Source organism: Oscarella lobularis, chromosome 5 (assembly GCF_947507565.1).
Source record: "Oscarella lobularis chromosome 5, ooOscLobu1.1, whole genome shotgun sequence".
NCBI classification, from domain to species: domain Eukaryota; kingdom Metazoa; phylum Porifera; class Homoscleromorpha; order Homosclerophorida; family Oscarellidae; genus Oscarella; species Oscarella lobularis.
Window position 1 is genome coordinate 1242606 of NC_089179.1, and position 14356 is coordinate 1256961.

At 49.0% G+C, this 14356-nt stretch overlaps 4 protein-coding genes across 6 annotated transcripts; 3 read left to right on the forward strand and 1 right to left on the reverse strand.

Annotated features, from left to right (window-relative positions):
• Positions 1–284: 284 nt before the first annotated feature.
• LOC136187083 (kinase suppressor of Ras 1-like) lies at positions 285–5215 on the forward strand. Its single transcript, XM_065974598.1, has 19 exons — positions 285–593; positions 719–868; positions 980–1115; positions 1216–1287; positions 1470–2006; positions 2069–2138; positions 2284–2370; positions 2435–2951; positions 3006–3085; positions 3140–3161; positions 3218–3304; positions 3504–3598; positions 3647–3731; positions 3782–3870; positions 3930–4026; positions 4075–4211; positions 4265–4399; positions 4458–4587; positions 4647–5215. The coding sequence occupies exons 1-19, from the start codon at positions 375–377 to the stop codon at positions 4806–4808; spliced, it is 2907 nt and encodes a 968-aa protein (XP_065830670.1). The 5' UTR covers positions 285–374; the 3' UTR covers positions 4809–5215.
• On the reverse strand, positions 5066–8813 carry LOC136187087 (SUN domain-containing ossification factor-like). Of its 2 annotated transcripts, XM_065974603.1 has the most exons (18): positions 8796–8813; positions 8669–8746; positions 8503–8608; positions 8307–8452; positions 8081–8256; positions 7897–8021; positions 7763–7830; positions 7607–7714; positions 7511–7555; positions 7400–7460; positions 7208–7349; positions 7073–7153; positions 6862–7012; positions 6095–6811; positions 5946–6042; positions 5800–5895; positions 5420–5749; positions 5066–5368 (listed from the first exon to the last, which is right to left on the reverse strand). In XM_065974603.1, the coding sequence occupies exons 2-18, from the start codon at positions 8692–8694 to the stop codon at positions 5192–5194; spliced, it is 2652 nt and encodes an 883-aa protein (XP_065830675.1). In that variant the 5' UTR covers positions 8695–8746; positions 8796–8813; the 3' UTR covers positions 5066–5191. The 2 variants fall into 2 exon arrangements, with proteins under 2 accessions (XP_065830675.1, XP_065830674.1); XM_065974602.1 differs by having other exon boundaries at positions 5066–5749.
• Positions 8757–12311, forward strand: LOC136187090 (histone deacetylase 6-like). 2 transcript variants are annotated; one of them, XM_065974606.1, is made up of 20 exons: positions 8757–8798; positions 8847–8878; positions 8930–8983; positions 9040–9127; positions 9185–9225; positions 9281–9377; positions 9431–9502; positions 9552–9682; positions 9741–9809; positions 9861–9987; positions 10040–10105; positions 10152–10211; positions 10270–10359; positions 10412–10515; positions 10566–10633; positions 10682–10770; positions 11656–11703; positions 11753–11899; positions 11952–12080; positions 12130–12311. In XM_065974606.1, the coding sequence occupies exons 1-20, from the start codon at positions 8763–8765 to the stop codon at positions 12190–12192; spliced, it is 1611 nt and encodes a 536-aa protein (XP_065830678.1). In that variant the 5' UTR covers positions 8757–8762; the 3' UTR covers positions 12193–12311. The 2 variants fall into 2 exon arrangements, with proteins under 2 accessions (XP_065830678.1, XP_065830679.1); XM_065974607.1 differs by having other exon boundaries at positions 11659–11703.
• Positions 12312–12328: 17 nt separating this feature from the next.
• On the forward strand, positions 12329–14334 carry LOC136187093 (hepatocyte nuclear factor 1-beta-A-like). Its single transcript, XM_065974610.1, has 4 exons — positions 12329–12567; positions 12829–13028; positions 13080–13526; positions 13581–14334. The coding sequence occupies exons 1-4, from the start codon at positions 12329–12331 to the stop codon at positions 14156–14158; spliced, it is 1464 nt and encodes a 487-aa protein (XP_065830682.1). The 3' UTR covers positions 14159–14334.
• Positions 14335–14356: the final 22 nt, after the last annotated feature.

Sequence of the window (14356 nt, forward strand, 5' to 3'; positions counted from 1 at the left end):
CACTGTTTTGTGACCAGGTGGTTGGTTGATGCTGAACGGAGTTACAGACTGCACTTATTATGTCGTTGCAGACAAAACCGTTTTCCACAATCATGCAACTGCAAAACTAAGACCTGTAAAGTACTACGTCACATCCTCTCCGTTCGCAACGACAACGATTTTTTCCACCTCTCGACTCTCCGACGAAAGGAATTTTTTATGCAGCAATGTGTTTACATTACGTCGTTAGATAAATTCTTTCCCGTGGGTGTGACCGACGGTATAACGACTAACGCGCATCGGAGGCGTCAAGACAGTGAACACACACGGAGTCACGGCGACTTGAGCGAGGCGTTCGTTCGCGTTTGAATGTCGTTCGCAGCTCGACGGAAACCATGTCGCAGACGGTGACCGCTCCGCCGCCGCCACCCATTCCTCAGCGACTCGCGAATAACGGCGACGTCTGGAACGACGATCGCTCGCAGCGGAAGCGACCGTCGTTCGCGTCCGAACTCGAGCAATACCAGAGCATGATCGATCTCTACACGCTCACGCTCAAGAAGCTGCGCGAGTCGAACACGCCGACGGCGCGACAAGAAGTACGCAGGCAGGAGGTGAGTACGAACTACGAAGTCTAGTGGATCGCGAAGAGGACGTCCGCGCGGCGCGCGCGCGCGCGCGCGCGGGCGGCGATCGATCGCGCGCTGCCTCACGCATCTCGTCACGTCGCGCCTTGTAGGGCAATCTCATGGCACTCTTTTGCGACCAGTTGACGCGCTTAGCCGAATACGAAGCGTCGGCGTCTGACGTCGATCCGAATTTGCTAAAGAAGTATCCGAATGTTCGTCAGTGGCTCGACGTCGTCGGATTGCGCTCGTCGACGATCGATGTATGCATGGGGAGGGGAGAATGAAAAAAAGGGGGGGGGGGGGGGGGGGGGGGGGGCGGCGGCGTCGCCCTCGTTCTCGGGCCGCCGGATTTGGATCTTTGTTTGTCTAAGGCGCTGATGGCGAGGCGACTTCGTCTGCTCGATATGACGCTCTTGTCCGGCGCCGATCTCGTCGCTTTGCTCGACGACGCCGGCGCCGACGACGAAGATCGGCGGTGTCTGCGTTCGGCGTTGAGCTCTTTGAAGCGTGAGTTTAGGGGCGGGGAGATCGGATGATTAGTTTTGATTGATGGGGGGAGAAGAAAGGAAAGAAGGGGGTCGGCGTTTTCGATGAATTTCTTCCCTAGGTCGCATGGAGTTTGGAACTGCTATCGGCTCCGCCGATTTGGCTTGGGGTTCACTAAGAAATCAAGATTCTGGTGAGTGTCTATCATTCGGTGCATTGGCATAGAGTTACATAGGGAAGATGGGGCGGAGTTCACTATCTGCACAGTTTAGTAGTCACTCTTGGTCGGATACTACCTCCAATAAGAACTGTCTCCTACCGCGAGCCTTCGTTTTTATGTATCCGGCATGACGTCGGTAATTCTGTTTGGCTTAGAACGAGTACCGTCTCCGCCTTCAAGTTACCAGAAACCTCTTACGCTACGACCTCCTATCAGTCCCAATCAGAGTCCGGTACTAACGTCGAGAGCCGGCTCGCCTTCGCATCAACACTCGTCGACGATCGTCGGCTCGAAATTCGCGCGTTCTCCGACTCCCGTCAGTCTTTCGTCGACGACGCCACTCAGTAGCACGCCGCCGTCAACGCCTGGATCGACGAAGACGTTTCTAATAACGACGGCGAGCGGCAGTCTGCGACGAACGAACTCGAACGACGATCGGTTCATGCACGGCACGAAAGCGGGATCGATGAGCAATTTGTCATTGAGATTGACGACCGAGCGCATGGCGACGCCGAGTCGGCGACGGAATATCAGTTGCGAAACGTTGCTCGAGCCTAGGAAGGTCGGATCGTTGCCGATTGTCAATACGAGGACCGATTCGCTCGACTCCGTTTCGGGCACCAATTCGATGTCGCGAATCAAGTCGTGGGTGACGAAGCGTTCGTCTAAGAGAAAGAAGGACTCTCAGGAGGGTAAATGGAAAGCGCTTTTTTGGGATGGATGTTTGTTCTTTATGCAGGCTCCTTTTTTTTAGAGGATTTCGCTGTCATACCTCTGTCGCCGGGTCCTGTGACATTGCGACTGGGTCATTCAATTAAGCACAAGTGAGTTAAGAGAGAGAGAGAGAGAGTACACTGTACTTCTCAACTCTCATTTTTAGTGGATAGTCCCTAGGTACCCATTGTAGTAGAGAACTGATCCTCTGCCCTCTCTGTACAGTGTGACCGCTCTAATTTTCTTTTCTTAAAGATTTCACAACAAAGTCTTCCTGCCAAGCCAAGAATGCGACTACTGTCACAAGCACATGCTCAGAGGAAAGAAATGCTCAGAGTGCAAGTAAGAAAGAGCGCTCACTTCGCCACAGATAGACTCTGTTATATTATTCCTCCTCCTCCTTCAGATTCCGCTCTCACAGCAAATGCCTGCCCTTTGTGCCCTCGTCGTGCGGCCTCCCGCACGGATACGAGAAATTCTTCCGAATGCAACTGCTAAAGGAAGAACCGGCACCGGGCACGCGCTACAGCTTCGTATCGTCGTCGTCGTCGTCGTCACTGCCCTCTCAGCACCGCTACGATCGCTATTCGACGTCCATCACGCCGCCGAGCGCCGCCAAAATTCGATCTATTTCTAGCATCTCGTCGCCGCTGACTCTAAATGAGGGAAACGGCGGCGCTGTCGGCGACACGCGTCGTCTGGCCGGAACGTATAGTCACGGCGATCTCCTGAGCGGTCTTCTGCCGGGTCGACGTTCGCCGCCCACCCCGCTATCGATGGCCAGTTCCGCGTCGAATTCGCCGACGCTGCACACGCCGCCTCCCGACGGGGCTCCGCTCACCGTTCATCCGGTTGTAAGCGAGAGACGATCGTTTCAATTTCCGAGCGTCGATGACGGGAACGCAACCGATCTTTTTCTTCAGGTATAGGAGAAAGAAAGATGTATGTTTTTTTTTTTCAAAGGACGGTTTGATTAGGCGATTGACTATCGTTTATCTGGCCGACATTCTACGCTGTCAGTGCCTCAACCGGAGGCGTCGTCGTCGTCACTGACAAAGTAATGTACTGTGTATTTTCTTGTCATTGTATTCACCCGAGTGTGTTTATTCAGGTTGGAGGCTCTCCAAGCTGAAGTACGTTAGAGCACCTTATCGTTGTTTCTCGACGAAATAGCAGCTGGTTTTTGCAGATGAACGACGATCCTTTTGAGCTCGACTCCTGCGATAGCGAAGTGTCCTTAGAAACGGATTATTCTCTGAAGCATTTTCGCGCAAGGGTACGCCCGGAAAGTTTTAGACTTGCAGCTTTCCCGCTCCCATTCACCCACCCCAGTTAGAAGAAGTTAGTACCTTTGAAATGACCCAGTCAAAGTGTCCTTGCGAGTGGTGGCTTATAAATACCCCCTATTAACAGCCAATATCCGATAGAAGGGAGTTGGTAACTCTTCCAAAGGACTGAGACTTGGTTCATTTTAGCATCGTGGCAGCCTTTTGACCGAGTGGGAAATTCCGTTTAGCGAGCTGAAAATGATGCGTAAAATTGGAGAGGGAAAAATGGGCAACGTCTATCAGTGAGTCATTGCTATTGAAATCGTTTCTTATTGCATGGGCTTTTCTAGGGCCAAGTGGCACGGCTACGTTTGCGTCAAAATGCTTCAACTGGCTGAACCCACCGAAAAACAGTTGGCGGAATTTAGACACGAGGCAATTGACAAAGCGAGAATCTCAAACATACGCAGTAGAATTTTTTACAGGTCTCCATTCTGAAAAAGACTCGTCACGAAAACGTGGTTCTCTTCATGGGCGCTTGCCTGTTGCCTCCCAAACTAGCAATAATCACGAGGTCTGAAGGAGAGGCGAGACCTATTCTGTATGACCAGTAGACGTTTTCCTTCCTTGCAGTTATCTTCCCGGCGAGCCGCTCTATCGGCTGATTCACGAGAAAGACGAGCACTTCACGACGAACAGGACTCTTTTGATAGCTATCCAAATAGTTCACGTACGGCCTCTACAATTATTGTAGCTTAGGTTCGAATTTCTCTCCTAGGGCATGGGATACTTACACGCTCGTTCAATCGTTCACAAGGATCTTCGATCAAAGAACGTCTTTCTCGAGAAAGGTGCCAAAGTTGTAATCACGGATTTTGGCTTGTCGACGGTCAGCGACGAGGAGAGGAAGAAGAAGTAAGGGCCAATCGAGGCGAATGGGGGTATCCTTCAATAGCTGTTTTCGCAAGTCGACCGGGTTACCTGAGAATTCCTCCCGGTCACCTCTGCTATTTGCCGCCGGAAATTATATCCAAACTTCGACCATCCGCTCTTGGTCTTGGCATGGTGAAGCGGACGAAAGCGTCAGATGTGTACGCATTTGGGTAGGCTTCTCCCCAGTACGCGTATCGTCTCACTAAACTACGGTGTGCTATATATCAGGATTCTCTGGTATGAGCTACTAACTGGAAAATGGCCCTACGCGCGACTAAATGTTGAACGAACTATATTCAATATTGGATCGAGCATGAAGCCGTCGCTGGGGTCACTGCGAGTGACTCAGTCCACGCGGGTTAGAACAGTACCCAAACGCGCTGTGTCCACATTCGAGCACTTTTGTTTTTTTGCTAGAATGAACTGGGGAAGTGTTTATCGCGCGATTCCCTCAAGCGGCCGTCCTTTAGTACGCTGTATACGCTTTTAGACAGATTGCCCAAAAAGTCGCTAGAGAGGAGTCCGTCGTATCCGACCAAATTGACGACGACGAAACCGAATCTGGCGGCTTTCTTCTGAATTTGGCTGTTAGCGCTTTTTGTCCTGTGAAACAACGCGAGGGGAGGGCGGGGGGAGGTAGTAGAGTGTAGTGCCGGAAGCGATTTGGTCCGCGTGGTATCGCAAGCTGGACTGTTAACGTTTTCGTTTTAATCACTGTAACCTAGCGTAGTTCGACTTAGCTATACAACTACCGTTGTTTACGTTTGAACCAGTGGCAAAAATGTGAGGACCAATTGACGTCAGAAACGATCCACCGCCTGACAATGGAGGACAAGTGTCGGTAAGTAATTTTTAGTACCGTAGATGCCTACATTTAGTCAAGATCAAACCTAAGCAGTTTTCTCACAAAGCATGGAGCAATACAAAAATGAACTATTCGCTACTTATGTAGTACGCACTAATTATAGTCCCTTTGATTGTTTTAATGCCCGCTTTGTTTCTGGTGACAAACCTTTCTTTGCCGACAGTCGCGAATATTCTTTCTGTTCTTCCGGCGCCGGCTGTCTCCAAAAGAATGCTCTTTGAACCCAACGTACAGCGCTCCACCGCGAAGACTGTTCATCGATATTCTTTCGTCCCTGAAGAGGTAAGATACCTATTGATCGCTTTTTCTTTTTTGTCAAGGCTACCAGTTGATTTGAATCTCGAGCGACGATGGAATCAGTATCAATGTACCCACTGTCTTTAGGATGAACAGAAGAAACAGGTAAGTCCCTTCCGCCCAGCTTTCTGTCGGCTCTAGCGATCCTATTTTCTCCGTCGTCGCCGTTGACCTGGCGGCGACGTACTGTTCCGTTGCCGTGCGCCAGTCTCAGGAGCGCTTGCTTCAGCACGTCTTGTTCCCGTTGCGATCGTTTCACCGTCTCCACGGCCGACTTTAGACGTTTGTTCACTATCCAAAGAAAGCCGAATATCGCTGCAAACAAAATGGCAAAGACGCCGGCAAGGACGTAGACGAACTACACATGGCGTCAAGAAAGAGTCTGGTGTTAGTTTCTGATTGTCGTACCTGAGTCTTTGTCAAGAGCCACTCTTTTTGCATTTCTTCCGTCACTTCAAGGAGTCGGCCTTGGATTGCCACCAAGAGAGTGATCCTTTCAGCAATCTGCGTGGGAAACATGAAAATGCCTTGGCCACCGAATGAAACAGACTCACTATGTCCTGCTGATAGCATTGGCTCTCGTTCAGTTCCGTCAGCCGCTTGTCAGCAGTCCTCAGCGCTTCGCTGGAATTCTTCTTAAACTTTTTTAAACTAGAAAGACACACTGTGGTTGCGAAACGTAGCATTACGTCTCTCGGCTAACCTGTATCCCAGCTCGTCGAGATAAGTGCTTATGAGAGACAAATTCGCTTCCAAATTCTTTATCTTGTTTCCCAGTCGAATGAAAACGGACTCCTTCTGATTTCCCTGCTGATTCAGATGCGGTGCCATGGCCGGAGTGTCATCAGACAGATTCGACGCGGCAGCATCGTCCGTCACATTATCAACATCGAACGCAACGCGAGAATTGTTTAAGTTTGCAGACTCCTCTTTACTATCAGCAGTAGTGGGAGAAGGAGAACTGCCGTTAGACACCTCCACAGATCCTGGCTCCACTGCGTCGTGGTGGCCATGCTCAGTCCCGTTAGTTGAATTCATTTGCTCGTTGCCACCAGTCACAGGCTTCAAAGAATGATTGACTTCTTCTTGATCGTTGCTCGTCATTGGGGGAGACGACTCTGACGCCACAGCGTCAGAGTCGCTGGACAAACGTTCAGTGTTGGTGCTACTACGCTCATCAACCGGCTGCGGGTCAGTGTTAACAGCCTCCTGAAACGCAGACTTAGAGGCCGGCTCCTCTGAATGACTCTGATCGGTGGACGGGGCCAAATGAATTGGAGCATCTTCGACACCATTTTGACTGGTTTTGACTTCAACGTTTTCTTTCTCTGGCAATGGTACGGCATCCTTTCCTACTGAATCTGGGACGTCAACTGGTGTCTCCTCGTCACTCGCTTTAATTTCACCCGAGTCATCCAAACTGTTTGAACTTTTAAACAGTAAAACGGAGAAGTAACTACCTGTACCTACCTCGATGCAGTAACGTTCTCGTCACTGTCAAGAGACTCCTTGAGATTCTTTGTTTCGTTCGTCGCCAACTCTTCCTCGTTGGAGCCATTGCGAAAGAGACGAGTAAAATAGTTATAAATGCCACCGGGAGAAAAACTTGACGATAGCGTTTCTAGGAGATCAAAAACGAAAGGCAGTGTTCAGCGACAACATCCGTGATCTATGTTCTCACTAATAACTGAGTTTATGATTCCGTCAGACCAGTCAGCATCTTCGTCGTCAAAATCGGGGCTCTCAATCACCAAGACGTTGTCTACGAGGAAAAGTCTTCCGCGTCTCGTCTTAGAACATTTGTCCTTAGGCGAACCTTTCGCTTTGCTTGTTCCTGAAATGCCATCGCTTTTTTCCGTTTCCTGATCCTCGTATTCCTCCACCATGCTTGTTCCCAAGACGCGGAAGAGACTGATTGGACAATAGTGCTGACTGCCAAAGTGAGAGAGAAGCTCGACCTCCAACAAGACATAAGCGAAACTACGAAAAGAAAAGACGCCAATCTTACCTTGATAAATCTGGCATACACTTGGTCTTCAAGCGGAAAACTCTGAACAGATTTCTCTTCCCTGAAAAGAAGCGCCATCGAATGGCAACGCGAGCAAAAACAATCGCTTACCTAGCATGAAACGTTCCCAAAGTGACCCAATCTTCCGTTGGATATCTAAATCAGGCGCTTATCTCGTTTCCATGCCGCACAATAGGAACGACGCACCGTTCGCTTGTGAACACTTGAAAGCTCTCGGGAGTTGAGGCAAACAATTCAAAATTAGCAATTTCGATTGTGCTGACGCGAACGATGTCACATAGTTTCACGATGAACCTAATCATCGCGAGTCAAAAATCGCACGTCTTTTCATTCTAACAGTACCATATGTAAACCGAGCAGGGATTCAACATATAAGCGTCCTTGTTCTCTTGAAGAATATCGCCAGGTTTCTGATAGTAACAGAAAGAATTTATTCAATAGGTAGCAGTGCCTCTGTGTTCACAATTCGCCCTTACACTCGCTTCAGGATTGGTTGCAATGACCTCAGCTCCACAGTCTACTGACGCATAGTTGTTCAACTTTTTTCTGTTTGCCTTTACTCCGTTATTTATCGGCTGCCCACCACCGTCGGAACCCTGACCTAGACATCAAGGCACGCTCATAACGAGAATTTAATCCATTCCCTTCTCCTCCATCCACCGTTATTCTTCTTCTTATTCTCTTCTTCCTCTTGCAACTTTCTCTGCTTGAACTCCTCCAGGGACGCTATCTCGGTCTCCGGATCGTCAATGACTTTGCTGGCATTCGGCGCCTTGACATCGTCAACGTCACTCAACGTCGAGGAATCGTTGACGGGCTTCGAATCGTCCACATCGCTTACAAAGTCGTTTACGGAAACGCGTCACACGATTTTTAATTGAATCACTTCTTTTCTTCTTCATAATCTTGTTTCGCTTCCTCCCCAATCGTTTCCATCTTGCGATCATCGTCGACGACGCTACTAGCGTCGCCTTTGCTATCAATCTCTTTTGGTTCTTCCAAAACGTCAGGAGTAGCGGAGACAATTTTATCCTGCGTAGTCTACATGATGTAGGGCAGGCGAAGGAAGGATTTTTTCTCACTGAGACACTTTCGAATTCGTCCCCACTGTCTGACGGTGCAAGAGACTCCGTTTTGGACTCGTCTTCGTTCGCATCGAGAAGGAGGAACGGCGCGAGTGTAAGAATCCTAACGACGACGGGGATTTAGACAAACTCTATGGCATTCGGTACAACCCCTGTGGCTTACGACGCGATGGCAAAGCCCTTCAGCATTCTCGATGGCCAACAAAGGCGAGTCTTCTCCTTCAACCAACGCAAAATAAACCTAACGTGCGTTAGAGATGGTCGAAGAAGTCGTTTCGCGTCTTGACGACCTGGTACGAATTCGTTGCTAGTTCATACGTAGTCTCGACGCATTTTTCAAGGCTGTAGATGATCGTCGCGGCTCGCGATGGGCGTAAGAGTTCGACACGAATGCAAACAAACACTAGGGTGATGTTTCCTCCAGCACGGGACTCGTTTACGACGAATTGATGACGCGCCACGAGAACACCCTGAACCCGTGAGCTCGTTCGGCGCGTGCACCCGAAATTTTTTTTCGCAAAATGGTTTTCAAAGATGGCATCCGGAAACGCCCGAACGAATTCGACGAATTTGGCAGGCACTGGAGGAAAGCGGATGCGTTCGACAGTGCACGAGACTTCCGGTGCATAAATTCAATTTTAGTGTTGTCTCTTTTGAAGAAGCCCACTTCACTTCGTAGATACGACGCGCTTCAACGGAGGAAATCGCTCTGCAACATCAGTGCGTGCTTAAAAAAGGCACCGCGACTGCAGTGCTAAGGCTCCTTTGCGCGTAGGGCGTTTCATATTGAGGATATGAAGGCAACGGCTAAAATGAGTGAGGCCAAACTGCAGCAGCTTGGAGACAAATATGATTCCGTTTACCTGAATAAAGTACAGCTGATGAGATTGAGCATGACTTTTTTTTAAGAATTTACTTTGACTAGTTTTCATATGACTGCGCTCTTCTGTCGCTCGGCGGCACCCTGGCTCTGACGCAGGCAGTTCTTGACAATGAGGTGCTGTACGATTCAGCATTGAGTTCTGATATCTTACTGACCGATTTAGGTTCTGAATGGTATGGCTGTTGTAAGGCCGCCTGGTCATCATGCCGAGCAGCACTGTTGTGCTGGATTTTGCCTTTTCAATAACATTGCAATTGCTGCCAAGTGGGCGAAGGAGAATCGCGGAGTGAAAAAGTCAGAAAATATTTTATCACAAATGTATTTATATCTAAGTTGGGTTTCTTGTTTGCAGGATTCTTATTGTTGATTGGGACGTTCACCATGGAAATGGGATTCAACATATGTTTGAATCGGATCCAACGTACTGCTTCCTACTACCTTGTCTATTTATGAGACCTTGTTGACTTTTCAGCGTTCTTTACTTTTCCACTCACCGCTACGACTATGGAAGATTCTATCCCGGAAGTCCTGATGCCAACTACGATCAAATTGGAAAGAGAAAAGGAACAGGATTCAACATCAACGTTCCATGGAATACTGTAAGACAAGTACTGCACAAGTTTTAGTCATTTTTTATTCTGCAATGGAAAGGCTCAAATGGGTGACGGCGACTATTTAGCTGCCTTTAGTCACATTCTCATGCCAGTGGCACGAGAGGCAAGTGCCAGAATGGCATTCCTTTTCAGCCTAATCGTTCCTTTAGTTTTCTCCTGATCTCGTCTTTGTTTCCTGTGGATTTGACGCTGCTGTGGAAGATCCTCTGGCAAGAGAAGACAAATCGCATACCTGTACGCGCTTGTTTACGTTTGCTCACTTACTAGGGTCGTTGCTGCGTGACTCCTGACGGATACGCTCACATGATGCATCAACTGATGAGTCTCACCAACGGCAGAGTGGTAGTCATGTTAGAAGTGAGTTATTTTACTGTTGCGAGAGTAAAGTGTAGAGCTGTTTCTTTTCAAGGGTGGTTACAATTTATCGTCTATTTCACAATCTGCTGTTGCCTGCGTGAAAATCCTGCTTGGTAATAATCCGCCCAAGATGGATCCAGTTTTTCCTTGTCCAAGGCAAGGAGTGATAGCTTCCTGTGCGAGTTATGCTTTATTTCCTGCTTTAGTGCTCTAGAATCGATTCGAAATGCAATGGATGCTCATGCTCCTTACTGGAAGGGCCTCAACGTTCGAGGTAATAGTCAATCTCTTTGTTCTGCTGTTGCTTAGGCTGTAGTTTTAGGGTCTGTCACTTCAGCAACAGCGGATCCAGATGTTTCAGAAGATGGAGCGGGTGCTGTTGCCTCGGGTGGTTCAAGTGACGATTCTAAGGTACTGTAGTCGCTTTGAATAGAATAAAATATGTTTTCCCTGCTCCGATTGGCTCATTCATAAGGAACTTGTAGCGCACGTTCCGCTATGCCCGTATAGAAGCAGGGCTATCACCTAGATTTTGCTGACCAAGCTTATTGTCGTTACTACGCATCCGTTCGCTTTTTGCCTCCAAATAACGATCAAATGTCTTTAGAATAGACTCACAATGCACTTCGCGGCCGATTTTTCGTCTCTACTCGCTCGTATGAGGCATTTGTCATGCGTTACACTGACATCATATGTAGCGTGACAGGGCGTGCCTTTCGTACGTGGCACGCGTTATATTGTCGTTTTTTTCGCGTTTCTAGATTGATTTGCGACAAAATTCATTTGTTTTTGTTGTCAGAAACGTATTTGCGGCCGATTAAGAGTGTTTTTTTGTGTGCATAGCTGCAGTTGAAGTGACCCAGGCAGGGTTGTTATATATATACCCAGCGTTTCCATATACTTATCAGTAGCAGGAGCATGAGCTCTTGGCTAGGATAGAAGGGAGTTGGAAACTCTCCCCAAGGGTTTGACCATCACGGCCCGGTGGCCGGTCATTCTCCTCACTTGACAACGGCTCCGGCCCTCCTAGTCCATTAGCTCCGCTGCGCCTGTGAGATACCTCTGATACCGGATAAACCTCCATAGCACCGTCTTCCGTGTGGTTTGTATCAAGTGTCGTAACTTTTTTAATTTTTTAAAAGTTTGGTACGTGCAAGAGACGCGTTTTTTTTGACCTTTTAACGGTCAAACTACGCGAAAGGGGCCCCGGTTCCGATTTTGATCATACCCAAAAACTAAATTGTATATAACTATATTTGAACCCGTTGAGTGTGAAGAAATATTTCGTACAACTAGAAGACTACTATTGCGGAGTTACTGAAGAACATCACATCTGACGACGACGTACGACTATATATGTGAATGAAAAGTTTGAACTAGTACTCTTTTACAGGCGACATTATATGCAATCCAACCACTGGCTTGGTGCCCTCATTTGCCCGAAGTGGCTCCTGTTCCGCGTCAAGGCATCAACGTCAAGGATCCGTGCACAGTTTGCGGTGATGTCATTGAAAATTGGATCTGTTTGCGCTGTTACAAGGTCAACTCTCAATTAATTCATTGTTCTCCTATGAACCGAGTGTTTGCTGCAGGTAATGTGCAGTCGGTACGCCAACGAACACATGATAAAGCACAGTTCGGACGAAGATCATCACGTTGTGCTCAGCTTTTCAGACTTGTCAGTGTGGTGCTACGCGTGTGATAACTACGTGGATAATGAGGTGACATGCACGTGAAGTAGCATCCTAGGGCTAAAGAGTGCTTCCTTAGATGATCAGGGCAGCTAAACAGTCGGCTCATCAAAGCAAGTTTGGAGAAGAAATGCCCTTCTAAAGTGTATGCGGCGGGTTGCGTTTGCTTTTTGCTTTTTGTTTTTTTTCGAACTTCCAAAATTTGCCAATGATTTAATTTGTCAACTTGTTTTAGCTCAATGATATTTCTGCTGTACACGTGTTTAGTGTGAATGCGCATGCCCCTACCGAAGAAAATGGCCACGCCAGAGCAGAAGCAGTACGTAAAATCGCTTCTCGAACAGCAGGGCATTACGAGAGAAATACTCCTATCGTGTTTCGACGACGAGCCTTTTCCCGTCGAAGCGACGTTATTGCACGCAGGCGAGAAACGCAAGCTAACCGACGCCGCCGAAGGGCCGTCGAAGACGCGAAATCTCACCGAAGAGGACCAGCAGCTCGTCGAAGAGCTCTGCAGGTCAGTCGTTGATTTAAAAAAGGGACCTTGCGCCTCTCTCCCCTACTAGTTGATATCCTTGTTCCATTTTTGATTTTAACGAAAACCAACCCGGACCCACTGCACGCGTTCGTTGCGTTCGATTTCGCCTGCTCGAAGCGCCGACGCGCCGGCGAAATCCAACATGGCGGCGACAGGTTCTTCGCCGTTTTCTCCCTCTCCTTCTTCCCCAAATATGCGCGTGTTTATATTGAAATTCTTCTCTCTCTTTCGCTTCGATAGACACGATCCGATTATCGCGGCGAAAATCATTCACGCGTACATTCACAAGCACGGCGTGCTCCAGCGCGACATCGTCAACGCGACGTCACTGAGTCAGAGCCACCTATCGCAGCACCTCAACAACGGCACGTCAATGAACTTAGCAAAGCGACGCAAACTCTACGAATGGTACGTCGAAGATCAGCGAACGTACGGACGCGGTGAGAGAGAAAAGAAATCGAGTCGCGTATATAGTACGATTGCTCTCCTAGGCTTGGATTCAAGTGTATCGTTCGCTTCGGCCGTGTCGTCCGCATCAGAATCCGGGAACGCTGTAGCGGCGGCAGCGGCGGCGGTCACGCCCACGAGCGGAAGCAGCAGATCGTCTCGAACGCGATCGCAAGCGCGTCGAACCAAAGTGAAATGGTGCAACGAAGCGCTGAAAGTTCTCAACGACGCCTATCGGCTGAATCCTCGACCGGACAAGGAGACTCGAGTTGAGCTCGTGCGAAAGTGCGCCGCGTTGGAGGCGGAGCATTTGGAGCAGAAAATGTCCGTGCCCGGTTCCGAGACGCCGGACGTGCTCACCGTCGTCACCGAAGAGCGCGTGCTCACGTGGTTTGCGAATAAACGAAAGGACGAGTTGCAGCGAAATCGGTTGCAGCAGGCGGAAGCTGCTGTTAGATTGGCGGCAACGGCTCAGCCTCATCTGCATCAAAGTAGAGAGTGTTATTGTATATAGATATATTAGGTACTATTTCTTTTTTGTCTAGTGTTGAGTGATACGGTGCAGGTGGACGGGATTCAGGGGGGTTCTGAGCCTCAGCACGTGCTTCTCGTTCAGACGACTCCTGCTGGTGGAGTGCCTGGTGGAACACCTCAGTATGTTCAAGTTGCCATTGAGACGTCGCACGCTTCGACGACAGGGACGTCGTTTATCGTCCAGAATCCAATACCTGTGTCATCGAGTCGGTCATCTGATTCTACTCCTGGTGCTACTTACGTCGTTGAGTCGGCCATGTCTGGCCACGTGACTACACCAGTGCAACAGGATATGACTGTTGCTGCGGAAACGGTAGAGGTGACGACTGCTGAAGTCGAGTCGACGTCTGCGGCCGCCGCATCTGTTGTCGTTGGCGTGGAGACAGAAGTACCGATGGAAGGCGCGCCAATTGCTCAGATAACGGAAGAGGTGGTCACTGGTGCACGCGAGGGAGACACAAATGGTATAGCACAGGAACGCGAAGGTGAGCAACGATTGCAGCAGAATGGCAACGAAAAAGACGACAGGATGGTCACTACAGTGGTAACACAGGTGCTTGATGCTTCGATTAGCGAAGGAGATCAATGAGAAGTGAGGCAATTTGGGAGAGCGCGCGCGCGCAAGAGAGAGAGAGAGAGAGAGAGAGACATAGAAAAAAATTAGAAACCGTGCTACTGTACATTAGTGTGTACATGCGTGTCTCTGTATACCCCCTCTTCCTCTGTGTCATCTAGTAGTACTAAAAGAACGGAATTTGTACATGGGGGTGAGCGTCTCTTGATAGAT